This window comes from Arvicola amphibius, chromosome 6, assembly GCF_903992535.2.
Source record: "Arvicola amphibius chromosome 6, mArvAmp1.2, whole genome shotgun sequence".
NCBI lineage: Eukaryota > Metazoa > Chordata > Mammalia > Rodentia > Cricetidae > Arvicola > Arvicola amphibius.
In genome coordinates, this window is record NC_052052.2 from 31,155,867 (window position 1) to 31,183,673 (window position 27,807).

Below are 27,807 nucleotides of genomic sequence, written 5' to 3' on the forward strand. Positions count from 1 at the left end.
TTCCTAGGAAGAGTGAATTGCCCTTCACCTCTTCATCCCTTTTCCTGTTGCTTAGACGGATGAAAGGATCCGGTTTCACAGTCTAAATCTGCTTATGAGTAATGGCTAGCAGGCAGGCTGTGTGCTGGAGATGGTGGATACAAGGGAAGGAAGAACTGGGAGATTCCTCGACCCAGGAGCATCGCAGCAATCCTGAGCTGTCACACTTCTTTATTTCAAAGGAGAAATAGATTTTGCGTTTAAGGGGCTTTTAAAATGATGTTAAAGCAAATGTTATACCTGACTAATTGAAAGTATTCAATTAAATGATATATTCAGGGCTGGAGAGATGGCTCAGCAGTTAAAAACACTTGCTGCTTTTGTAGAGGACCCAGATTTGTTTCCCAGAACCACATGGCAGCTCACAACCATCTGTAACTCCAGTTCTAGGGGATTTGATGGCCGTCTCTTTTGGCTTCTGTAGGTACCAGGCATACACATGGTGCACAGACACACACCACTCATAAACATTAGAATAAATTATATAGTCAAAACCATACACCTATTAAGAAGATCACATTCATATATGTCCATTCTTGTCCCTCCAAGATGGGAATGGTCCCCTTTTGGAAATCAGTCTGCTACTGATGACCCTGTAGTTTGGCCCCAGCTGTCCTGAAACTCACAGAGATCTGCCTGCCTCTGCCTCCTTATAGGGACAGCAAGGTAGATGAGCAGGTAAAAGCGTTGTTGGACAAACCTAGTGACATGAACCCCATTTCAGAAGCCCACCATGGAGAGAACCCATTCCCAATAGCTGATCTGTGAACCCCACAAGCTCTTGGTGGCCTTCTTGTGCCCCAATGTACTCAAACACATATCATAGATACATAAAAATAATTTTAAAAAGACCTTTTAATGAGCTGGAAATGCAAATGGTTAAAATCAATCCCTTGTTATTTAGAAGGTTAGCTAGGAGCTGGAGAGATGGCTCGAGGGGGAATACATTGCCACCAAGCCTGAAGGCCTGACTTTGAACCCTGGAACTCACATGGTGGAAGTGGAGAGCCAACTCCTGTCCTCTGACCTCCACGTGCGAGCCCTGGTAGCATGCCACCGGCCCACCTTGTGCACAATAATAAATAAAAACCTAATTAATTTATTTTCAAGAACTGAATACCAGGTTTCACACTAGTGTTTGCAGATAGAATTTGCAAACAGCTAGGACCAAGGACACTATGTAAAGATGACTGGGTTGTCGGGTGGAGGGGAAGTGAGATGTGGACTGAGAGGGAGAGACACACACCTGTAGTGGCATTGCCCAATTTCTCTGAGTTTTTAATAATCGTGCTTCACATACCAGTGGTCCTCACTCACTGGGGTCTTAAACCTGTTTTTATGACACCAAGGTTATGATAACCCAGAGCTGGTGCAAACCGGGAGAGGATGCCCAGTGTAAGAAAACGAGACCCCGAGAAAAGCATAAGCATCTTTAAATTATCTGAACGAGAGGCTACTAACCCAACTGCCTACACCTTCCAGCCCAGGTTGCAGGCCAAGCTTAGAGCAGACAATCGCTCTTCTAAGGGTGAAATCCAGCAGCGGAGCCTGGCTGTGTGACCTTGCCAGCATGGAGTCGTCTTTGGAAGACGCAGGTGGAGCATCTTATTCTTAACTCTCTGGGGGAGCAGCGCCGCGCCCACCCCGCCTGCAGCTCTCGGACTCCGGGGGTCGCGGGGGTGGGGGGTAGTATTAGCCCCGCCCGGCCGCCGCAGGCTGCGCAGCTCCGCAAGCTCCCGGCCGCGTCCTCCCCGGGCGCCGCGCTGCGCTGATTGGCTGGGCGGTGGCGGTAGCGGCGGAGGCGGCGGCGGCGCGAGGCGACCCGGCGCATTCTCCGGCCGGAGCTGCAGAGGCGCCTGGCGCACGGCGCGAGGGGAGCCGTGGTGCTCGCTCGGGACGCGCCAGGGGGTCGCGCGGGCGGGCGGGCGGGCGGCCGGCCGCCGCTTCGGTCGCCATGTGCGCGCAGATCTGGCTGCTGACCGACCGGCTCATCCGCGAGGACTACCCGCAGGTGCAGATCCTGCGCGCGCTCCGCCAGCGCTGCTCCGAGCAGGACGTGCGCTTCCGGGCCGTGTTCCTGGACCAGATCGCCGTCACTGTCGTCGGCGGCCACCTAGGTAAGCGGTGCTCCGGAAGAGGCGGGAGGGGCGCTGGGGTCCCGGGAGCCAGCGGCTCTCTGCGTTGAGCCCCTCTCAGTATTCCCCTCTTTTCAGCACGCTGAGGTCAACAGTAGAGAAGATGCTAAATTCACTTAGGAGACGGGTTACTGGGGCATTCACATTCACCTGAAGCTAAAGGCACCAGACCTCAAATTGTAGATTCTCCGTGCACAGGTACCCTACCAGACTGGACTCAGAAATGTGAGGAATCAACCCAGAAATTCACAAAATTGTTCTGAGGGTAGACGTTTGGGAAACTTTTCGAGCGGTATTGTGTGCATCACTGATGAATGCCTCAAACTGGGAGCCTAATTATGGGAGGCAGCTGAGAAAGGTTGGGATTGTCTCTGGAGTGTAAGGGGAGAGAGAATGGAGACATTTGGTAAATTTTCATCAACTCGTCCTCCTTCCTAAACATGTTAAATTCTGATTCCAAAATAGTCAAGTGCACGCCCTTCAGACTTTACTCATCCTTTTAGTGCCCGGTCCAGGGGAATTGAGGGACGGGCCATAAGACATGGTTATCATCCCTGATTCCTCTCAAAGTGTTCTGTTTTCAGATGTTCATAATATTCTCATACAAGCCTGTTTTGTATAAACAATCCATGACTTTGTGAACTCGTGTTCACTGACTTACAATCTGTGTTCTCAGCAAGCCCGCGGAGGTAGCCTATTGTTTTAGGGGATCTGAGGTTGAAGAGGGTTTGACCCTCTTGACTACTTCTTGATGTGCTATTCATATTTCATCTTTATCCAGCTGGGTAGGAGCCCCTTCAGCAAGGGAAAGGATTCCAAATTATGAACAAACTACTTAAAAGTGAGATTTAAGTACGTGTCCCTAAGTGAAATAGCCCGGTTGAACATTATTCATTCATAGTATTTAAACCTTTCATATGTAGGATCAGATTGCATGTACTTTGGGAGAAGAATACACAAGCATTAGGCACCTCCCATTTCAAAGAGGTGTGGTTACGTGTACAGAGAACCATCTCCAAACCTCGTTTCCTGAGCAGAGAACCTAAAGAACTGTGTTCATCTCGCAGCTTTCTGTTACCAAGTGTCTTGGCTTTGCTTTGTGCAGGTCACTTTGACTTTGATTTGGGATTTTGTTTTGCTTTTCACGTTTAATTTTATGTGTCTGGGTAATTTGTCTGTGTGTGTGTGTGTGTGTGTGTGTGTGTGTGTGTGTGTGTGTGTGTACCATGTGCATCCAGTGCCTGTAGTGGCCAGAAGAGGGTGTCATTTCCTCTGGTACCTGAAGCTACAGATAGTTGTGAGCCGCCATGTGGGTTCTGAAAATCCAACCTAGGTCCTCTGGAAGAGCAGCCAGTGCTCTTAACCACTGAGCATCTCTTCAGCCCCCATCTCTTTGAATCTTGTGTCTCATATTCGAGTTGAGGTTCTAAGCTTGAAAAGTCCATACTTTTGGTTCCATAGTTAACTGAAATAATCAGTTATATTTTGGTAATCTGAATTAAGTCATTAAAATTTACATCTTTTCACTCTCAAGATGAGTTTGCTTGTTTATTTTATAGCTTGTAAAGATGTCGTTTTGAGATATGGTAGTCAGATTTTCTTATTATTTGTCAGACTTTACAGACACATCAGCAATTCAGAAAATGCTCTCTCTGTGTAACTAAAACTCCATTTTAAAGATTCAATTGTAAGAAAAGTAGAAGTTAAATCAGCGGTTCAAAAACACTAAAACAATTAAGTGGAACTCGTGTGGAAATATCTGTACTCACAAACAAGTGATTTCCTTAGAGTTATAAGAAAATCTATGGTTTTGTTGTAATTGTTGTTTGTTTGTTTGTTTATATTTTGATACAGGGTCTCACTAGGTAGATAGACTTGGCTAACCTGAAACTTGCTGACGTCAACTCACAGAGATCCACCTGCCTCTGTCCCCCAAGTGCTAGGATTAAAGGCGTGCGCCCCCACACCTGGCTCTGTGATGGTTATTTTTACCTCAGTGATCTACCCTAACCGACCTAGATTTGGTTGGGACTGAAGCGGTCCTAGAGAAAGCCTCCCCTTTTAGACTCTGCTTCATGAGCATATGAAACCTCATCTACTTCCTTTTCTTTGAGAGTCTGCAAAACCTTTAATCATCCAATAAGTGTTTATTTTCTTAGACACAAAATGGTAAACAAGACCAAAAATGCATATAATTAATAATAACAACAGTAATCACAGTCATAGTAGTAGGGTACTTACACACACACGTGATTTGTGCTAGGTCCTTTTTTACTTGTTAACGCTCATCAGCATCAGTGAGGTCATCATTCATACTGCACCAGCTGGAAATTACAGCCGTACTCTTGGGTCTTTCTGGCTTTTCCTGTGCTGGTTGATGCTGGCTTCATTGCTGTCCTGTGACTCTTGGGCTTCCACTACTCTATCAGTCTGAGGTCCCATCTGGTTCCTCCCAGATGGTAGACTTCCATTCATCCCTCAAATCTGTGTCTCCTGGAGTCTTTTCCGAGATCCCTGCCCTGTCCCCATGGAGACACGCTTCTACCTGCCTCCAAACAACATCAGAGTAACACTCATTGGATTTTACTGTAATTTATCTGTATACAAGGCTTATATTCCCCTAGACGTAGAGTCCTTCAGATATTTGTTCCATGATTAGTACATAATAGGCCTCCAGATAATGTTTGCTGTCTACTTTGAAGGATGAGGCTTATACTGTAAAGTACACAAGACTTTTATGTGGTTATTGCCTGTGTTTAAGGGGATCATGATTAGATGTATATGTTTTTATGGTGAGCTGTTATATGAAGACAGGTTTACTAATGATAGTTGAGCTTTCTGACCATTCTCAGTCAGAATCATCTGTTGACTCAGGAAAAGGATAGTTAATAAACGGGATCATCCAAGAGGGAAAGAGTTTGACCCAGCCCGGGAGAGGGGGCCGTGCTAGCCTTTCTCCTAGAAGCAGCATGATTCAGCACTCCTGCTTTCAGAGCTCCAAGCTTTGGTGGCCATATCTATTTACTTATTTATGTTTGTGCAGCCCTGGGGATTGAAGTGAGGGTCCTGAGCCTGCTAGGCAAGTGATCTCCCGCTGGACAGCTTCCGGCCGTGAAGCGCTTTCTAGGTCAGGTTCCCTTTTATCTTTGGTACTAAAAATTGAACTCAGGGCTTGATTCACAGGCTAGGCAAGCACCCTGCCACTGAGCTACATGCCTTGCCTTTTTTTTCCTTTTTTCTTTTTTTTTAATTTTTATTTTAAGACAGAGTCTTGCTTTGTTTCCAGTTTAGGCTGGCCTTGAATTCAAGCTCTTTCTTATCTGGACTATATGAGACCCTGTCTTAAAAAAGAAAAAAAAGTGAGGGCAGGGGATACTTACTGATCGTGGTCTTCTGTACCTTTAATCCTAGTGCTTGGGAGGCAGAGAAGCAGGGGAGTCAATGTCAGTTTGAAGCCAGCCTGATCTACAGGAATTCCAGGCCAGCCAGGGCTACAAACTGAGAAACTTTCCCCAAAAGACGTAACTCAAGACTTCACTGTCAGCAAGTGATAATGACGAGTCCTTATTCTCTTTAATCTATTATTACATTTTAATATATATTTTATTCTTCACAGCACTCTGATTTCTCCATTTTACTCACTTCATTCAGCAGATGCTTACTGAGCAGCGTGCCAGGCAGTGTGCTAGAGACGTAGAAACAGACATGGCCTCGACCCTCACTAATTTGTGTGTGTTTTTATGTCTGCTGACTGTATGTAAGGTATTGTTCTGGGTGCCTGAACAACAGCACAGCACTGAAAGTCACTGCCTCTCCAGGATTTTACAGTCTATGCTGAAGTAGACTGTGAGCAAGGTGAGTAGACTACACACAATATTTCTGAAGAGCCTGCAGGGGAAGAAAGCAGGAGGTGGAGAATGGCTGCAATCTTAGGGTGACTGGGGTGATCCGCAGCCACAAGTGTTTAGTCAAGAGCTGGAGGCCGTCAGAAAGAACACTGGTTTTGTTTGTTTGTTTTTAAAGTGTCTTTGATGGGGGGTGAGAGCTGCACTTATCTGTGGGTATCCAGATAAGTATCTAGACTGCCAGAGGAATTACATTGGTTTAGGAACGTGGCAGTAGCAGATTCTCTATCTAGGGTCTATGACCTCTCTAACTATGGGTAGCTGACTAAGTTTACAGTATCAGTCCTGAATTTCCTTCTTTTGAGTATGTTTCAGTCCATTTAGACAGCCTTTGGTTACCGCCAAGATAGAAGTGGCGCTATTACACCCTTGGGGTCATCTTTGGGCTGGTCATTGTTGTGGTTGTAGGCTTTACAGCCGGGTAGGAGGACTTTTGATTGTGTTTTTTTCCTGGACAGCCCGTATAACGCCTTCTGATATTGTGAGAGCTAGTCCTTCAGGAACAGACTTATAAGTCAGTTCCAGCTCAGTTCCTCCAGAACTGTGTGTGAAGTGTGTGGAATCTTCAGCTGTCACGTCTTACCTTCAGTTCTGGGAGGCAACCAAGAGCAGTGATGACAGCCTGTATTGATAGGGGTCTCCTGGAGTCCCGTGGCCAACGATTTGAAGGGAGGTTTCCCGTGTCTGGTACTGGAACTTTTGCTCTTATGGGTGGGGATATTATCACCCATGTGGCTAACTCCATTTGAAATATATATAGATATTTTACAAGTGCATTTTTAGGTGAGCGTATAAAACAATGTTTCCCTGTGACTTTTCCAAACATCCTTAATGTTTAGCTCTCTGTCCTCATTTTTCCTCTCTAGTATCCTCCCTCCTCCCTCCGACCCCAGATAGTGAACAACTTAGCTGTAGAGAGCAGAATTGCCCAGTCAGGAAGGAGCATTGAGGAGGCCAGTGTGGACGAACAGAGGGAGTGAGGGGCGGACGTGAGGAGAAGAGGTAGTTGGGATGAGGGAGAAGATGAGCAGCTGCACAGGGCCTTGTGGGTCAGTGGTTGGACACTGGCTTCACTCCGGATGATGGTCTGGCGGAGGTGACAGTGAAAGGTCGGGGGACCAGTGCATGGCAGTTCCCAGTGTCCACTGTGAAGACCAGAGCGGGGGGGGGGGTGGGGTGGGGTCGGGGGTGGAACGAGAATCTGTTCTTGAAGACTTTCTTGTAAAGGGAAACCAAGGGGGCACCGTCGGGCAAGAGGCTTTACCTATAGAGGAAGAAACCGTGGCTCGTTTATATGCATGATCCAATGGAGAAGGAGAAACTGTAGGCAGAGAAAACAGGGTCTAGGGTGGGCTCTGGGGACATGGCTCTGGGCCGCTCAGGCAGCCGTGTTGAGAACAGGCTGGTAGTGGTGAGGGCTGAAGCAGAATTGCCTAGTAGGCTTGGCAGTTTGGATGGGAGGTGGACTGTTGGCATGATTTCTGGGAAGGAGGTGGAAAATGACGGTTTTGGGTGAATTTGGAAGGCAGGGTTGGGGTTCGTCTACTGGATCAGACATTAGAGCGGGTGGAACGCCTGTCAAGGAAGACTGCCCGAGCAGCTGTAACAATAAATGTGCCATTTACTGCCGCAGAAGGGATGAGTGGGGAGTGGGTTAGGGAAGGTCTAGTGTCTGCGATGTCCATCATGGGGGCATGGACTGCCAAGCGAGCCCTTTCTGCTAGAGACTGGACGGCAGAAGAGAGGCCTGGCTTGGAGATATCGAAGTCAGTGGTGTGTCTGCACCCATCCCCGGCCGAGGCAGCTTAGATGGCTTCAAAGAGAGAGCTCTGGAACACTCCATAGGGGTGGAGGTAGCCAAAGGAAGAAACCCTGGAGAGGATGGTTTCCTGGGTTGTTTGAAATGAAAGCTGTACTCAGACCACATCAAATACTGCTGTAGGTCAAATTTAAAAAAAAAAACAAAAAAGGAAGGGGAATTGATTTAGCTGTGGACTGGCGTGGACCACTCTAAGGCGCTTTCAGTGTGTGATGGACAGCAGCAATGGGTGGAAGGATTTGGGGTTTTTTTGGGGGGGGTTTTGTTTTGTTTGTTTTATTTGTTTGTTTGGTTTGGTTTTTCAAGACAGGGTTTCTCTGTGTAACAGCTCTGGCTGTTGTGGAACTCACTTTGTAGACCAGACTGGCCTCGAACTCATAGAGATCCACCTGCCTCTGCCTCCCAAGTGCTGGGATTAAAGATATGTTCCACCATCTCCTGGCAGGATTTTCTTTTTTTTTTTTTTTAAATTTTTTTCCAGTAAGATTTTCTTCTAAAGGATAAATGAAAATAGCATGGAAGGAAGTTCAAGAGGAAACAGGGATGGGAGTCTTCTCTTTTTAAAAGTTTATTATTATTTTTAATTATGTGTCTACGTGTGTGTGTGTGTGCGTGTGTGTGTGTGTGTGTGTGTGTGTGTGTGTGCATAGGATCCCATAGAACTGGAGTTACAGCTGAGCCACCCACTGGAGTGGCCTTATCCACTGATCCCTCTCTCTAGCCCCCAACGGGCTTTTCTTGAAGAAATAATGACAGTTGTATGCTGTGTCCATGGCTCAATAGAGAGGAAGAACCCAAAATCCGGGGAAGGCTGGGTGATGCCTTAGTGGGTGAAAGGGCGGGAATCCACTGCATCCATCCAGGGGTTACTCTAGGGACAAGAGTGGCGAAGTCATCTAAAGGAGGGAAGGTAACCTGGACGTCACAGACTCAGAGGGGGCAGACGTGCCCGTGGGAGCTTTTGAAGAATAATAAAATGATTGCAGCCAGCCTTCAAGATGACTCTGAGACTAGCAGACGTGTGTGTTTTTCTCTAGGTATAGTCTATTGCAGAAAAAGCACCCAAGACCAGGTTAGTTGTTTATCCAAACAAGCAATAGGCGCAGGGCACCTGAAAGAGAGTGGCTCTGAGTTGGATGGGGGATATGAAGGAAAGTGACGGTAAGACGCGGCCGTGGGGGCAGTGAGAAGATGGGGAGGTCTTTGCAGGGCAGCTCCCATTGCGGTTGGAGTGTGGTTGGAGTGGGGCCAGGGGAGAAGTAATCTGGAAAGCTAGAAGGTGGTGTTTATAACTGTGAGACTGCAGGGTGGCCATGGTGAGATGGCAGGCAACATCCTTAAAGAAAAAGCTCCAGAAACCAAAGTGCCTGGCCATTGGGAGGACCCTTCACAGGGACAAGGACAGCCCTGTATTTATTATAATGTGGGAGTCAGGGAATGAGGTTTCAAGCGTAGTCGGGGCGTGACCCTGGGATGATGTGTAATTTGGCGAGTTGGGATGGTTATGGCTTGTGAGGGGGAAAGGATGCTCTAGAAGGTAAAATGAAGAGCGGGTAACACATCAACCCTATGTCTAGGGCTAGCGATCTGAGGGTAGACAGTGAGAAAAACAGCCTTAGATGGGACGGCGAATGGGAAAGCAGAGTCACTGGGAAGAGAAAGTGATTCAGAAGAAAATATGTCGCAGTTTGCTCTCCTTTGTTGTGGTCAAGACCACGACCAAAAGCAACTTGGGAAGGAAAGGGTTTATTTGGCTTATACTTCCCAGGTCATGGTCCATCAGTGAAGAAAGTCAGGGCAAGAACCCTGGGCAGGAACCTGGAGGTGGAGCCTGAAGCAGAAACCACAGAAAGTGCTACTTACTGGCTTGCTCTCCATGGCTTACTCAGCTTGTCGTTTTTAACATTTTTAAAGATTTGTTTTTATTGTTTTTAATTGTATGTGTGTATTTGTGAGTGGGTGCCCACAGAGGCTAGAGGAGAGTTGGCTCACTCTGGAGAGAGGCAGTTGCCAGCTACCAGAAGTGGATCTCAGATCCTCTGGAAGAACAGTATCTGCTTTTAGTTGCTGAGTCATCTCTCCATCAGCTGGCTTTTTCTGCAGTGGAGGACCACCTGCCCAGGGGTAGCCCCGCCCCCAGGGGACGGGCTCTCTCACGGCAATCATTAATTAAGAAAATGCCTCACAGACTTGCCTACAGGCCAGTCTAAAGGAGGCACATTTCCAATTGAGGTTCCCTCTTCCCAGATGACTCTGTGTCAATTTGATAAAATATTAACTGGCGCAGAAAGGAAGGCTCACCAAGGATGGTCGACAACGGAGTTGAGAGCCCATGGATGTGGTTCAAGAAGAGGCAGTAAAGATGAGCAGGGACAGAGCGTAGGACCAGAAAAGGTACTGTAAGGGCTGGCGTGGATCTCCGTGGCAGAGTTCTTGCCCAGCATACATGAAGGTGCACAGCTGGGGTGGGTGGGGGTGGGGAGACTTGTGAAGTCTAAGTCCAGGGAGATGATCTGCCCCAGAGATTGGGGCCTTGAGTAGCTGAGTGAAGGACTCGGTAAGATTTGTTTCCTGGTTTCTAGAAAGACCATGTTGGTGAGGTGGTGGTGTTGATATGTAAGGAGTGAGATGGGAGGGGTTGCCAGGTGCTGGAACTCTTCTTTACAGAAGTGGGGCACATCCAGAGAGACAGCAAACAGTTCAGCCAGGACTCCAGTTCGAAGGCCAGGACCGGTCTGCGTCCACTGCAACCTCTTGAAAAGTCTCCCCAAGCCCTTCCTCTCCCTCGAAACACGGCACTGACGATGTCCTGTCCTTGCTGCTGGCTCTGTTCAGGGTGGGCACATACACCATTTAGTCTCACGTCTTCTAAGCCCAGACACAAAGGGAGTCCAAACCTCCTGTCTGAAAACAGCCCTCTATTCTCCCTGCCCCCAGAGAGAATCATTCCAATACCCTCGCTCCTCCACCACCACAGGTGCCCTCACAGGGCACCCAGGGCATTAATAACAGGTATGTGTTCACCTTCTTTTTACATCCCAAGGACATTGTCTCACTGCCCTCAGGATAGTGTCCTGTTCTTCAGCTGTCTGGGGCCCTCCCTTTTCCTTTGTCCTTTAACCATTTCACTGCTGGCTTCCCCTTCTGCCACCAGTATCTGTATCCATCTGCTTTGCTCCCAGGAGCCCATTGTGCTGACACACAGGGGGCCAGGGGATGAGAGCTAAGTCCTAAATTGCCAGCACCCTCCCCCTCAGGTGGCTGGGGAAGACTCCCCTCCAGACAGTGCTAACTCTCTGGTCACAGTCATACTCTTAGCGTTCCACACTCCCTTCCCAGACTCCTCTCTCAGTAATTCCTGAAATTACCACCTGTTTGATTGCATGAGCTTGAATTGTGGTCCCAGGGTGTCCTGGGCAAACCCAAACTGAAACTGGCCCAACGACACTGCTAAATACCTTTCTGCTGAATGAGTACAGAATAATCCGAGCACCCAGTCAGACTTAGGGGGCTGTAAACTCCAGGAGGGCTGAGGCTGCCTAGCTCACCTTTGTGTCCCGCTTAATAGGAGTGTCTGCCTCCCAGCAACCGGTCAATAAGAGCTGCATTGAATTAAGTGACCTCGGACAAACAGTTAGTGGGAAAGGAAAGGCTGCTGCATCAAAAGCTGTGGGTTTTCGTGAGGTGGAGGTAAGATTTCTTTGACCATCTTCCTTCACAGAGCCTCTAAAGGATAGGCACAGTGGTGACTGGCTCTCCGCCATATCCTTATGAGAGGCGATAGGGCAGAGAAGTGGAGAAAAGCCACAGTGACAGGGGCCTGTTGTGTTCTGGTGACATGGCCTCTTCCCAACACAGCACACGTCCAGAGGGTGGCAGGGATGGCCACAGAGATGACTGGTTCTTTACTGGCACCTTCCAGAGCTTCAGTGCCAGCCACAGCTGCAGGATCCTGCTAAAACACCGTAGTCCTAAGAGGTGCCCTAAGTGAGGCCTCTCTTGCTCTGGCCCTTCAATGTCCAGCTGTTTGTGCTGTTTGCTTTGTACATGAAAGGTGTCCTGTAATCCCGTTAGTGTTGAAGTTTTCTTTTGTGAAGCCAGGTGTGTGTGTGTGTGTGTGTGTGTGTGACTTGCAGGAATAGGTTGGGAGAGCCGTAACACCTTCCCCCCACCATGCATCTGCTGTGTATGATTGCCAGGCCTTAGCGGTCAAATCTCCTCCATCCATATTGTAGGATGCCTCTTAATGAGATAATAAACGTGGACACCCTTAGGAGAGCGCCCAGCACAGAGCAGATGAACGCTCAGTAAAAAACGCCAGCCAGAATTGGAGCTGATGGGCAGCACCTTTTACGGCCAGGCTTCCCGTGGCCTGGATGGAGTGTGGGTCTTTGAGTTGTGAAGCTCTAGCTTGGAATCCTAATTAGCTTATTGCTCTGTGTCCACTGTCGCGGACATGGATGTGCCGCTGCACACGATAGTGCAGTTTACTTCTGCTGAATTTCATTCACCCTAATACAGGCTGTGGAAGCAGATTTCTTTCTATGGAGATGTTATTCTGGTTTTCTGTCATTATTATTGTTGAGTCTTTTATGTGTTTTGTTGTTGCCTTAAGACAAGGGCTTATCATATAGCCTAGGCTGGCCCCAAAGCCGTGATCCTCCTGCTTCAGCCTCTGCAATGCTGGGATTACAATTATGCTGGTTAGTTGATTTTGTTTGTTTGTTTGTTTGTTGTTTTGTTTTATCAATTTGACACAAGCTAGAGTAATCTGGGAAGCGGGAACCTCAGTTGAGTGAAGGCCTCAATCACATTGTCTATAGGCAAGTCTGTGGGGGTATTATCTTGATTAATGAATGGTGGGGGTGGGGGGACCAGCCTACTGCCAGTGGTTCCACCCTTGAGCGGGTATTTCTGGTGATCCTGGGAAGTATAAGAAAGCAGGCTGAAGCCGGGCGGTGGTGGCGCACGCCTTTAATCCCAGCACTCGGGAGGCAGAGGCAGGCGGATCTCTGAGTTCGAGGCCAGCCTGGTCTACAAGAGCTAGTTCCAGGACCGGCTCTAGAAACTACAGGGAAACCCTGTCTCGAAAAACAAAAAAAAAAAAAAAAAAAAGAAAAAGAAAAAAAAAGAAAGCAGGCTGAGCAAATCATGGGGAGTAGTCCTCTGTCCTTCAGTGTGCCTCCAGATCACCCAGAACACTCAGTGTAGCATAAATACTATGTAAGTAATTGCGGATTCTTTGTGGGGTTATTTTAAAGTGGGTGGGATTTGAACCCAGGGCCCTTTGCATAAATGGTGAGTTATCTACTACTGAACTACACGCCCCTCCCCAACCTTGGAAATGGTTGCTCTACTATATTCATATTGTTTAAGGAATGATGTCTAGAAAAAAGTCTTAACATTTTCAGTATGGATGCAAATTAAGTTTTTTCCAGTGCTTTCTATTTGCAGTCGCCTGGATCCATTGATATGAAACCTGTGGATACATGGAGCTGCTGTAACCCCAAACCCAACATGTCCCTCTGCACAGGGCTAGGCAGCAGCATAAGCAGGATCAGACCTGTCTTCATGCCTGGCAGAGCCGTTTTGGGTTCCGCTTTAACCCATTGCCTTCTCCGTTTATTAAAGGCCTCAGTGGGAATGAGCCAGGCCCAAAGATTTACCTTTGGAGAAGAGAGATGAAGTCCTGGTAAGACTTCCTAGGTGTCTGTACCGCTGCTTATAGAAGCTGAGCTCTCTCTGTGTGCTGTGGTCGGTATTTCCAGAAGTGGCCTGAACTCTTTTCTTCCTGTGTGAAAATCTGTTTGTCCGTGGGCTCGAGCTGGGATTTAAAAGCTGGGTGTTCCCCTTGCTTCTGGCTTCTCTAGGTTGCTTTTCCATTGCCAAGCTGTGTTCTCATTGAGTGAGAAAAAAAAAAGTTGTCCTACCTTGCTTATTGGAATGTCTGTGTCTGACAGTGTCAGTGCCTTGTGTGTGTGGCATTTTGTTGATTTTCAACACGTTTTTGGCTTCTCTGGCTCACTGCATAGTAATGTGCTGGACATTCTGTATCTGTTCACCATTTTGGTCAATGTGGATACCTTTCTCTTCCTTCCAGTTTTGCCCTGTCTTCATTTTCCAGCTACTTGTTCTGAGGGTTGAAGGGAGATGGGATTTTTTTAAAAGGCAGGAAAGGGAGCTATAAACCAATCCCATTTCTGGTGGCTAAACGAAGCAAACCCAGCTGCTTTTTATAGTCCAGCCCTGAGACAGTTCTCTCTGCTGGACTCACCACATCCGCAGAAGTGCTGAGAAAATGTGACTTAGTAACTGTCCCTATCCGTCCACACCTTAAGGTGCTCAGTGAAACACCTCCTGCAGTGGCTAACTCAGAAGTTAGGTCCAAACAGTCCTTTTTGTGAATTTGCTTTTTGTTTGCTAGGTTTTTGTTCCAGAGGTTTTTCTTCTTCTTTCTCAGCATAGAACTTCGATATTGCGATAGTTACTGTTGTCACTGCCAGGTAGCCCAAGCTGTCGTTGAATTCTTCATTCTCCTGCCTCAACATCCCAAGGGCTGAGATTGTGGCTATGTGCTACCATGTCCAGTTTAGGGACTGGTCCTGCTCCCCCCCACCCCATGTATGGCACTGCAACACTCCACACCTATATCCCTGATGGAGAAATTGTGGCTTCATTTGTACTTTTTGTTTTTTGGTGCAATGAATGTAAAAGGTGTGCTATGTTAAAGCCGCCTACAGAGTGGATCTGTAGATTGTACATCAAAGGTTGTCCTTAGAGCATTTGGGAAATTCCTTTTATGTTGGTTAGGATGGAGACAGACCCAGGAAGTCCTGAAACTCAATTCTCATGGCCTCACACATTTCATGTCGCGCCTCCCTCACCCCGGGTGCACCATACCTGCTGAGTATCCGCCTCCCTCACCCCATCCCAGGTACTGGGTGCACCGTAGATGCTGGGTGCCTAGAGTCATGCCTAGGATGCCATGGCTGAGAGACACCAAGCAGTTTGTTTGGGTGCCTCTACTCCTTGCATTCCCTCTGTCCCATCTTTGAGTGCCCACTCCATTCTAAAGGAGTGGAAGAGCATCTGAACTGAACTTAGTGATGCCTGAATCTGTCTTCCTGCCACTTCTGTTCAATTTAACAAAGATCAAGTGCCTACCAAGCACCAGGCACTGTTCCAGGGAATGGAGTCAGCACAAAACACGTAGACAAAAATCATTTCATGGCTAGTCCTGCCCCTTGGTGCCGTGCAAGGCAAGCCCGAGAATCCTTCTATGCAGAAGCCCTTTAGTAACTTGTAGGTGCTCAGGGTTCTCTTGAGTCTTAACATCAAGTCGAGCCCTTGATTAATCCAGAGTAAGGCTCTTCTCACGCGTGTATGTTACAGGATCTTTCAGTAAGTATTATTTAATGAATATTGAGTTCAATATTTTTAAGTATTGAATTGATTTTTCATAGGCATTTTTAACTTTGGTTTTGTTATAAAGAGACCTGAAAAAAACATTCCAGAAAATTAAGATAAAGGGAAAATGCAAAGAAGAGCTAGATCATAGGAGCTCCTTTCTATAATCCTGTCACTTGGGGTACTGAGACAGGAGTGTTGCTCTGAGGCAAAGCCACACTGGCTACATCGTGAGTTCCAGGCTAGCTAAGGCTACATAGCAAGACCCTGTCTCAAGAAAAAAAAAGGGAGAAAGAAATTACTTGCAGCCCTATTCTCACTGTTAAAATGTGTATTTCTTTTCTCTTTTTCCAACCCACAACTGTTTACATAGTTAAGAACATAATGGATCCCCCCCCCCCCACCCATTAAAGGAGTTCAGACTGAGCTGGGGTTGAATTTAGGCCTTGCACGCGTCAGGCAAGCACTTCATCTAACATTGACATTTGCATAGATGAAACGTAGCTGTAGGTTGATGAATTGTTTAGGTGGGTGTGGTATAGCATGGGCCTGGAATCTCAGCCCCCAGGCAGAAGAATTTTGAGTTTGAGCTAGTCTGTGCTACATCATAAGATCCCTTTTTTCTTTTTTTTTTCTTTCTTTTTTTTTTTTATGATGATACGGAAGTGGTTACATACATAGTGTTTCAGCCACTAGATTTGCTGAGGTTCAGTCACTGAAGAGTGTAGGGATTCCAAAAATGGGCGGGATTGATGCGTTTACTTCCAAGCCAACTGGCCCCAGAGCAGTCCTGCCTCACAGGAAGAAGGGTCTGACCACAGCTGCACAGCTGTGCTGTGACTTCTCTAGCGTGCATCACTCTTGTGTGTTGCGTTCTCTTTCTCTCTGCTCATTCCCTCTATCACAGTCACGCTCTGCCCATTTGTTGGAGGATGGTGCTGTCTTCTGCCTTCTTACCACCTACACCAGCATACACCAGGATGCCCGTGCGGCTGTCTGAGGCTCTCTTCTGGCCAGATGAACTCTGGAAGCATTTCTTCCAGTTGACAAAGCACTGGCAAGTGCGGAGCTCACTCTAGCCCTTGCTTGCAGGCCTGCAGCTAAGCCAGAAACCCCTGACCACCTTCCCCGATGTGGTGGTCGTCCGATTATCCACGCCCTCCGTCCAGTCAGATAGTGAAATCACCATCCTGAGGCACCTGGAGAAGCTGGGCTGCCGCTTGATCAACCGTCCTCAGAGCATCTTAAACTGCATCAACAAGTTTTGGACATTCCAAGAGCTGGCTGGACATGGGGTCCCCATGCCAGACACCTTCTCCTATGGTGAGTCTCCCCAAACACATCACTCCTTTCCAAAACACTAGTGTGTCTTCTCCCCCCCCCCCCCCCCCATCCCCCAAGCATCCCTGTGTCTCTCTGGTTGCTTTTTCCCATGAATCTGCCTGCTTACCTTTGGGGAATTATCATATTGACCGCTGGCTAATCCTTCTGTGTAAACTGCCTTGGCCACTTTCTGTTTCTAGTCATTCAGTAAACATGCACCAGCCACATAAGAGGCTGGCTTAGTCACTGTCCTATGGCTGTGAAGAGACACCATGACCAAGGCGACTCTATAACAGAAAGCATTTAACTGCGGCTCCTTTACAGTTTGAGAGGTTTAGTCCATTATCGTCGTGGTGAGGACCATGGCAGCAGGCAGGCAGACCGGGTGCTAAAGAAGTAATTGAGAGAGCTACATCCTGATCCGCAGGCTAGGAAGGAGAGAAAGCCCAGTCCCGCGACACACTCCCTCCAACAAGGCCACGCCTCCTTATCCTTTAAATCCTATCAAAGAATCCTCCCACTCCCTGGTGACTAAGCATTCAAATATGTGAGCTTAGAGAGGACATTCTTATTCAAACTGCCGCTGCAGAGACTCAGTGCTAGGGCAGGACTGGCCTCAGAAACAAAAGGCCACAAATACACAGGCAATTTCTGTGTTGTACGGTCAGTGTTTAGGTGAGAGAATTATTGCCTCTGGGTGGTCCATTTCATTGGAGAGCTCTGACCACGGTGATCAGACTTCAAGGACCACTTCCTTATAGAGGTAGTAGCATTAACTCAGCTAAAGATAGCCTGTGAAAAGCAGGGCCAGGAATAGAGAGCAGAGAAAGCCAGAGGTAAAGAGAACACGATTAGCTGTATCGCCAGTAGTTGGAGAAGGGTAAGGATGCTCGAGAGAGAATTGAGGCCTTAGATGGGAAAGATAAAAAAGATTCAGCAATGCCAAGGAGATAGTGGTGTCTCAGGAAGGAGGCTTCTGATCAGGAAGTACCCTATCAGAGTCACCCTGCAGATCACTTTGGCCACCACACAGAGAGTGAATTACACAAGACAAGGTAGAGACAGAGTAAGCAGTGGTAAGCTTCTTCAGTGAGTGAGGAATGGTGTTGCAAGCTTGTAGATATGCAAGCAGAGTCAGGAATGGCGAGGGCAACAGGCTTAATAGAGCGGAATGACTGTATGGGGGTGTGGGGAAGAACCAAGGTGACGAGGTTCTGGCTTGGGTCACCAGGTGCCAACACAGTCATGGACTGAACTGGAAATAGGAAGAAGCAAACTGGTCGTCAGGTGTGTAGATGGTAGGGGAGATGATTTCAGTGGAGAGCTTGGTCTGTTTGAGGCACTTACAGTCTGTGCAAGGGAAGCTGCTTGGGAGGCGGTGAGCAGTGGGCTCTGAAAGGCTGGGAACGAGGAAATGGAAGCCCCCGTTATGCTGAGTGAAGTGATGGGCATAGGAGGTTATTCAGTGTGAGCGTGAAGGATGAAAAAAACAGAGGGCGAAAGAAACCCCTTAAGGGATCCGACATGGAATGCTGTTTTATATATTTATTACAGTGAAGAGAAAAAATTGAGCTGTATGTGGTGACACATGCCTGTAGTCCTGGCACTTGGGAGGCTGAAGCAGGAGATCATAAGTTTGAGATCAGCCTGGGTGTCTTAGGTAGGGCTTCTGTTGCTGTGAAGAGACACTGTGACCACAGCAACTCTTAGAAGGGAAAAAATTTAATTGGGGCTGGCTTACAGTTTCAGAGGTTTAGTCCCTTATTGTCATAAGAAAGAAACATGGCAGCATGCAGGCAGACATGGTACTGGAGAAGGAGCTGAGAGTTCTATATCTTGATCAGTAGGCAACAAGAAATAAACTGGGCTGCACTGGGCATAGCTTGAGCATTTATGAGACCTCAAAGCCACCTCCACAGTGACACACTTCCTCCAACAAGGCCATGCCTCCCAGCATGAGTCTGATAGGCCATGCCTATTCAAACCACCATACTAGACTACAAAGTGAGATTATCTCAAAAAACACAAAAGAGTAAAAAAAATAAAATCGAGGGGAGAAAAAGAGGGAGTCTTTTAGGGAATGGATGAAGAAGCACTTATAAAGGGAACTAGGTAGGTGCGGTTTGAGAAGTGAGGGGAAAGCAGAGAGGTCACAGAGGCCAGTGGGAAGGATGACGTCATCAAAAGCCCACATGGCTCCTATCCGACAAGAAGACCGCTTCTGCTCAGTGATGGGGAGAGAAGCCACCATGGGAGGCATGAAAAACTGAAGGGGAGTGAAGAGATGGAAACCTGTAACCCCCCAGCAGCTAGGTGGTGGGTAGCGGGGTTGTCATTAAGGGATGGTGTGGGGCCCAGCAGCAGGACTTCATTTGTTTAGGATGGGAGCGAGTTGATTCATGAGGAAACATGAATGGAGAAGTAGAAAGAGTCAAAAGGACCATCGTGATGGCACAAGACCTCCTAGAAGTTGCCTACCGTTGCCTGCTACATGGCCCTCTCTACAGCTTGGCATTTTCCTGCTTCAAGGCCAACAGAAAACTCTGAAGTTTTGTTTCCTTTTAAAGGGTTCATCTAATTAGAGCAGGTCCACCCAGGATCATTGACCATCCCCACTTCGATGGGCACAAGGGTAATAGATTTTTCATGTAATCCCAGGAGTGATAATCTGTGCTCTTAGAGTCACTGGTCTCTTCCACTCAAGAGAAGGGACTGCACAGAGGAACGGTAGGTGCCTGGCTCACCATCCTAGGATTCTGCTCCCACAGACATTGCAGAGGAACTGCCTGTAACAATGCCATGAGGATTATAATAGCTGGTGTGGCATTTCCGTGTATATAATGTGGCTTGATGCTGGTAACAGCTTTCCTCTGTGCCTGCCTTACACATTACAGGTGTGTAGTTCATGTCTACCAGGTTTGGATGGATTTGACTAGATTTCACCAGAGCATTCTAAGGGGACAAGTGCTGGGCCAGGCTCTGCCCCATTGCCAACACTTTATTGATTCTCGCTTTTTCTTGGCAGGTGGGCATGAAGACTTTTCTAAAATGATCGATGAAGCGGAGCCCCTGGGCTACCCAGTGGTGGTGAAGAGCACACGGGGACACCGGGGTCAGTGGTGCTGCTGGGAAGCCAGTCCGTGTACTTGCAGTTCTGGGCACAGGGATGCTGTGCACACTCAGAGTGTGTTCTGTCACTGTCAGTCCCCTCTCTCCTTTCGTTAGACTCCCATCTCTCCCGAGCTCCCCTGAGCAGATTTAGATTCTCAAGTTCACAGCCAGCACGTCTGCGCTATCTCTGAAGTAGATTCTCGGAAACAGATCTGTTCTCCCTCTCCCAGTCCCCATGTTACCTCTTATACCAAGCCCACTTTCTCATCATGGTGCCAAGGCCTGTGCAGATGGCTGTTATCTGGTCTCTGTCCCACCTGGTCCTGTAGCTGTTCAGTCCCAAAGAAATACACAGAGGTCTAAATTATCAGTGAGGCATTCTCATTTTGCTACCCCTGCATCTGGGTGATGACTGCAGACTGAGCCTTTTCTCTTCCAGAATTCTCCTATTCTGGTCGCCCTGCCTATACTTCCTGTCTGGCTACTGGCCAGTCAGTGTTTTATTAAACCAGTACAAGTGATAAATCATACAAGGTACAAGACCATTGTCCCACAGTATTTTCTCCCCTTTTCAAAACAAGAGCTCTGAATCTAATCTCCTTTGTTTAGCTTTTTTTCTGACCATTTTTCAGCACTCTAGACAAAGACAAACATACATAATCTATTTTGGGGGAATATGGGAGTAGTTTTCCAGGCTACTTCCTGCTGATTGGGGATGCTGATAATCTTATGGGGACCTAAAGAAAATTTAGGATTATGGCCAGTCCTGACTGGAATATTCTTTGAGGCTGGATCATCTTAGCCAGCAGTCTTGAGGCTGTTCTGGGTGTAGAACTCAGAGGAAACTCCAACAGAGGTCTTCTGAAATGTTGGATCATCTGAGCCATTTGCTCCTATCAGAGATTTTTTAGGGGGTCTTCCTTGATCAAATCTGATTTTTTTTCTTAACCCAGAATGAATCCACAGCCTCTCATTTCTTATGGAAATAAAAGCAAAATCTTTTCTCCAAAGTAACATATCTTTTGACTTAAATTTTGAAGTCAAGGCATTTTCAAAATATATAGGTTGGATTAATCCAGCAGCATTTGTAATCAAATGTCTTTTAGCAGCTGTTGGTCCTTCCTCATCAATCAAACAATTCAAAGACAACACAATAACATACAGTATCCAGATTCTCTGTATTTTTCATCTTTATGTGGTTTTATTTTAAACTCCTATTTCTTTTATTCGTATTTTTAATTTTTGTTTTTTTGAGACAGGGTTTCTTTGTGTATCCTTGACTATCCTGGAGTTCACTCTGTAGACCAGACTGTCCTTGAACTCACAGAGGAGATAACGCCTGCCTCTGCCTCCCAAGGACCGGAATTAAAGGTGTGTGCCATCACACCCAACTACTTTCTTTCTTTTCTTTTTAAGGACTTTATCCTTTTTCTTTTCTCTTCCAAGCCTACATATACTTTTAAACACACTATAAATTGTTTAGAGGGTTTTTGTTTGTTTGTTTCTAAATCTATATTTACTGTTTATCTCTCTGTTTCTGATCACATGAGTCTTTAATTTGCCAAGCGATATGGCTAGGCTTAAAGCCATGGCTTTGATGACTGGCTCCACCCCATTCCTTAGCTTAGTTAGTCTAACTTCATGGTGGGGGTCCTAGCGGAGCCGTGTTTATTGCCATAACTCTATGGAGTTTCAAGGTCTCTGCTACCACCAAGAAGCATCCTGTTGGGTATTCATAAATACCATTGAAGTGTTTGGTGGTGGGGCCTCTTAAAAGAGCTGCAAGGGTTTTGCAACTAAAGCTGAATCAGGAAGCCTCTCTTAAATGAGATGCACTTGCCTACAGCAAACAGAGCCCACCTGAGAAAATGCTGCTACCAAGAAGTTGTGCTTAACTCTGTTCTTTTGTGTCTAGAATTAATTTCCAAGTTCTCACAGGTTTTATGTGGATGTAGTTGCCCTCCTTGGTGCCATTCTGTCGACAGACGTTTCTGTCCCACCCAGTCCTGCAGCCGTTTAGTCCCAAAGAAACACACAGAGGCCTACCGTAATTATTAACTGGTTGGCCTATTAGCTCAGGCTTTCTTATTAACTAGCTCTTACATCTAACATTAACCCATAAGTCTTGGCTGTGTTAGCCATGTAGCTTGGAACCTTTTATCAGTGAGGCATTCTCATCTTGCTTCCTCTGTGTCTGGGTGATAACTGTAGACTGAGCCTTTCCTTTTCCCAGAATTCTCTTAGTCTGGTTTTCCCGCCTATACTTCCTGCCTGGCTACTGGCCAATCAGTGTTTTATTAAACCAATATAAGTGACAAATCTTTACAGGGTATAAGACCATTGTCCCCCAGTAGATGGCCTTCTCTGTTCCAGGCTCTCCTCACTCACCAGAGACTGTACATTCCTGCCCATAACCGTCTGATCTCTCGACTTCGCTGCTGTCTTTGTTCATCTTTTAAGGCCAGCTCCCGATATCATTTCTTCTTTCAACACACCCTTGATCAGACGAAATGAGTTATTCTTCTATCTTCTTTCTGTAGATTTTGCTCTTCCCTGTAGTACAATGCTGCACTGCTTTACAGTTCTGGTTTTAAATGACTCTCAGGGTAGGGACCAGGTCCTGAGCACCTGTTTCTATAAAGCAGTGGTTCTCAATCTTCCTAATGCCACAACCTTTTAGTACAGTTCCTCATATTGTGGTGATCTCCAACCCTAATATTATTTCTGTTGCTGGCTCTTAACTATGATTTTGCCGCTGTTATGAATCATAATGTAGATACCTGTGTTTTCTGATGGTCTTCAGCAACCCCCAAAGGGGTCGCGACCCACAAATTGAGAACCACTGCTAGAAGTCCTGCTACAGTGCTCGGCACAGAGCAGAGGTGTAGCAGAGATGTTGGCAGGAGAGAGTGGTCCTTGTGCTATAGTGAATGTATCTGAGAGGGCGTAGTACCCTTGGGCTCAAGGCTTCTGGAGCAAGACGCAGCAGCCTAAATAGATGTGTACTGATTGTTGCTGTGACGTAGATACCCAGAGAAACAGTAAATGCTTTCAAAGTCATGTTAGTGCAGCTTGAGAACAGACATGTCCATGGCCTCCTCTGAGCCTGGGGAACAGGGGAAGCTTACTCAACCCTTTTCATTTCTGCTGTTAAACTTTTTAAAAAGTTAATTAATTGATTTCTGTGTGTATGAGCGTTTTACCTGCATATATTTGTTTTCCACATGTATGAATACCTGTGGAGGCCAGGGTGGATGTTGTATCCCTTGGAACTGGAATTACAGACAGTTGTGAGCCACCTTATGGGTGCTGGGATTTGAACCTGTGTCTTTGAGAAGAACATCTATTGCTATAACCACTTAAACATATCTCATTTCTGTTTTTATATCTTGGCTATTCTATTCCATTCACACACACAGACATGCACAGACATGCACACACTCAGACACACACATGCACACACAGACACACATACACACAGAGATACTCTCCAGTGAACACTGACCACACACCTAACTGCACACTCCCTCCTACTTGCTACTTGAACATCTTCAAATAATTTGCTTCCTCTCCTCAAATCTCATTGGGTGTCTGGAATTCTGTCACTTTAGGAATGACTGAATGTTACGGTTTGTTTTCTTTTTACAGTACTGAAGATCGAAGTCAGGGCTTTTGGTGTGCTTGTTAAACGTTCTATTGCTATGCTACATTACATACATACATGCATATGTACATACATACATACAGCTCTGAATGCTGGTTGTGGTTTTGGGAGTTGCTTTTCAGTTTTATGAGCCGTGTGTGTGTGTGTGTGTGTGTGTGTCTACATGGTATGCACAGAGCCCATAGGAAGGTGTCAGTATCTCCTCTTTTTTCAAGAGCCCTAAGCTGTTTCACTTCCCTTGTGGTGACAAGGAAAGCTGGGGAAACCATTTCTTTTCTGTTTTTGCCTAAAAGAACGCTCAGTCACGCGTGCTCATGCTGGATTTTCAGGGCAAAGCTGTTGGGAACGCTGCTCAGACCTGTTCACTGAGATGCAGGTCTAGATAGGAGGTGCCAGGGGCCTGCATTGGCACAGTGATTCGAGCAGCAAACAAGAACTTCAGAGTCGTAGAGGAATGCTCTCCCAGAGCGCCACAGAATGGAGCCATTCTTGGTAGGATAAAGTGAGGATGGCCAACTAAGAAATGTCATCCACTTAAAAGGAAGAAACTGGGAACTGGGGAGATGGCTTCATTGGTAGAGTACCCACTGAAGAAGGATGAGGACCATGGCTTGGCTCACCAGTACCCTCATAAAAAGCTAAGTGTGGCGGTGTGTGCCTGGAACCCTAGCTCTGGAGATACAAAGGCATGAGGATCATTAATCTTGCCTCATTGGTGAGCTTCAGGTCCCAATGAGAAACCTTGTGTCAAAAAGTAATGTGGAGGAGCTGAGGAGATGGTGGGGATGGCACAGTAGATGGAGCACTTCCTGTGCAAACATGCGCACCTGAGTTTGAAACTTCAGCACCTATGTCAAAAGCTGGGTGTGGCTGCATGTGCCCCTAGCCCCAGTATTACCAGTGGATGCTGGGAGCTGGATGACTGGCCAGCAAGCCTAAACAACTAGCTTCTAGTTCAGTTAAAGACCTTGTCTTGGTGCAACAAGGGGAAGACACCCAACACCTTCCTCTGGCCACCACACATATATGCATGGGTGCACATACCCTCGTGCACACATGTATGCACTATACGTATGCCACACACACACACAGGAAGGAGGGGACAATAGAAGGCACCTGACATTGTTCTCCGACCTCCAGCCCCCCACAGAATGTATGCACATACCACACACACAAATGAAAGAAGGTGTCTGCCAGAGGTTCCCTCCTGTGAGTCCTCAGGCCTGTCTTGAGGCAGTAGCATGGACCTTGTGGGCCTCTTACTGTGCTGTGGTTGTCCTCTTTGCGAAACTCTCCAACCACACTTGAGATTCCTTTAAACTGTGTTCAATTAATTATGTTCTGTAAACACAGATGACAGATGAGTGTCTGCCCTGTGTACTAAGCCCAGTGGGGTTTAGAGCAGAGAGAGAGAGAGAGAGAGAGAGAGAGAGAGAGAGAGAGAGAGAGAGAGAGAGAGAGAGAGAGAGAGAGAACACAGCTAGACACAGGCCCTGTGGCACCTTAGGTTGGTGGGAAGCACTGACTGTAGGAGTCTTGGGATCTTGTTTTGTTCCTCTTTCTGTACTACTTTATAGCTGCATTTTGAAAAAGGAGCAGGCTCAGGTCATACCCTGTAACTCAGCATTCTGGAGAGCTAGGACCATGGGTGCAGAGGGAGATGGTGAGGTTGAAATCTGAAAAAAAAAAAAAAAAGTAAGATTCAGTGCTCTTTGAGAAGAAAGAGCCTCAAAGAAATGGGAGGGGCCAATACACAGAAAGTTGAACCTGTTTGGGGCAGGGAGGCAGGCCGGGGAGGTAGGACCGCAAAGACGGCCACAGCTTCTCCAGCTCTCGCTCTTCGTCTCTCTTCTTGAAGGAAAAGCTGTTTTTCTGGCCAGAGACAAGCATCACCTCTCTGATATCTGCCACCTGGTCCGCCATGACGTGCCCTACCTGTTCCAGAAGTATGTGAAGGAGTCGCACGGGAAGGATATCAGGGTGGTGGTGGTGGGTGGCCAGGTGATCGGCTCCATGCTGCGCTGCTCCACCGATGGCCGTATGCAGAGCAACTGTTTTCTAGGTAAGATAGGAGAAGGCTTGGGGGGGTCTGACCTCACTGGGCTATGTGCTATGTGGCCTGCTCAGTGAGCATGTGTCGATCCCTACTCCTGTGTCAGACCTGCTGATTGTGGATCTCACAAGAAGTCAAGGGCTGGGCCAGAAGACACAGTCCTGGGTGTCAAGACACTGAATGAAGTCTGACACCTTGTGTGTAGATGTTAGGACTTGAGGACGGGCTGTCAAGGGAGTGACGGGAGAACCAGGGAAAAAGTCCATTTAGTAAGGCATGGAAGGCACCAGGAAGGAGCTGAGGAGACTGCTTTGACAACTACAGCCACACAGATGACCAAAAACCTTCCAGGTGTGGCCACCCCATGACCCTGAGAACCCCGGAAGCTGAGTGCAGCCCAGCGCAAAGGCACAAACTTACTAAAACATCGAGATTTTTTTTTCCAAAAATTTTTGGTGTGTGTGTGTGTGTGTGTGTGTGTGTGTGTGTGTGTGTGTGTGTGAGAGAGAGAGAGAGAGAGAGACTTGATTGCAGTAAAGCCAGGCTGCAGTCAGGAGGACCTTGTATTTGCTCTCACATTTTAATTGAAGATTTCTTTCTCATGCACAAAGCTGCCAGAGAGCTGAAGTTTTTATTCTGGCTGAGTGCAGAAGCCCGTCCCTTTAGCCTTCTCGGAAAGCTCGTTCTCTATCGCGGGAAGAGAGACAATAACAAGAGGGACATAATAACATCCTTGTCCCCATCTCAAAACTATGGCCAACCTTGGTGAATGAATTTGTGTTGGTAATTTGAAAAAAGAAAGCAGAAAAAGGAAAGCCCTATGTTTTTTCCGGACTCAGCAGATGCATGCTCCACGTTCATTGACTGTCTAATAAAGGGGCTCATTTGCTGGTTGGGTCTTGCTTGACTAGAAGTCCCCAAATACCCCATCTCATCTTCAGTGGAGTCTGGACAACAGATATTATGAATCAGTTCTTGCCCTGGGCTAGCACATGGCCCAGAGCTGAGACACTCTAGCCACACAGGCAGTAGGTCTGACACTGCTCAGCCCTTCAGCGATTGTCTTCATTTACACAACAGCCGTGTGCAGAGCTGCATGTGGGATCCTTGTATGTGTGGGCACACGTGGTGTGTGGAGACCCCAGGTTGATAGTTTATTATTACTGTTTATTATCTTCCATTTTCTGGTACTGGGGGCTGAACCCAGAGCCTTGCACGTGCTGGGTAGGCATCCTGACACTGATGCTCAGCCCAGCATTACTAATGATTATAAAGTATGTTGTTCCTATCATATATCTATTATATGATAGGTAAATTATAATCTTTCATTTCCCTAATGGCCATTTATTGAATACACACTGTGTATCAGGCACTGTGATTTTCTAATATTTATTTTTAATCTTTTTGTGTGTGGGTGCCCCTGGAGTTATAGGCAATTGTGAACCACCTGAAATGGGTGCTGGGAATCAAACTAGAGCCCTCTGGGAGCTCAGTCAGTGCTTTTATCCACTGAACCATCTCTCCAGCCCCAACGTTCTAAAATTTTAAGTAGCACTGAATAGAAGTACTTGTCTCGCTAGCCCTCCGCCACCGGTCTTATTTCTCTCCAAGGGTCATCAGCGAGTGGCATTTGTCACCTTCGCATTGCTGTGCTTTCTCCACAGGTGGTGTGGGCGTCAAGTGCCCACTGACAGAGCAAGGCAAGCAGCTGGCTATCCAGGTATCCAACATCCTGGGCATGGATTTCTGTGGTATTGACCTTCTCATTATGGATGACGGCTCCTTCACTGTGTGTGAGGCAAACGCCAATGTCGGCTTCCTAGCCTTTGACCAGGCATGCAACTTAGATGTGGGGGCAATCATTGCAGACTATGCCATGTCCTTGCTGCCCAACAGGCAGACGGGGAAGATGGCCATCCTCCCCGGACTGTCAAGTCCCAGGGAAAAGAATGAGTCGAATGGCTGTGCTTCAGCTCAGGGAGTTGAGAATGTCTACACCATCAATAATGGCTCCACCTCTAGTGAGAGTGAGCCTGAACTGGGAGAGGTCCGGGATTCCTCAGCAAAAATGATGGGGGTCCCACCTCCCCATGTTGCCCGAGCCTGGTTACAACATTAACAGAATTATTGCTTCGGAACACCAGTGAATTCCTGCTTTTTTTTTTTTTTTTTTTTTTTTTTTTTTTTTGGCAGCATTTAAACCAAATCCTCCTGCTTCCCTGAGTAGTGTCCAGTGAGTAAGATCTGGACTAATGAGATTTCATTTGCACAGAAACTAGAAAATCCTATCTAGGCGCTCAGCATTCTTTCTAACAACGGTTTGAACAAATAGCCTAGCTTTGTGGTTTTTA

At 47.0% G+C, this 27,807-nt stretch overlaps 1 protein-coding gene across 1 annotated transcript; it reads left to right on the forward strand.

Annotated features, from left to right (window-relative positions):
* Nucleotides 1–1,993: 1,993 nt before the first annotated feature.
* Rimkla (ribosomal modification protein rimK like family member A) lies at nt 1,994–27,575 on the forward strand. Its single transcript, XM_038335602.1, has 5 exons — nt 1,994–2,156; nt 16,398–16,628; nt 19,654–19,740; nt 25,262–25,465; nt 27,121–27,575. The coding sequence occupies exons 1-5, from the start codon at nt 1,994–1,996 to the stop codon at nt 27,573–27,575; spliced, it is 1,140 nt and encodes a 379-aa protein (XP_038191530.1).
* Nucleotides 27,576–27,807: the final 232 nt, after the last annotated feature.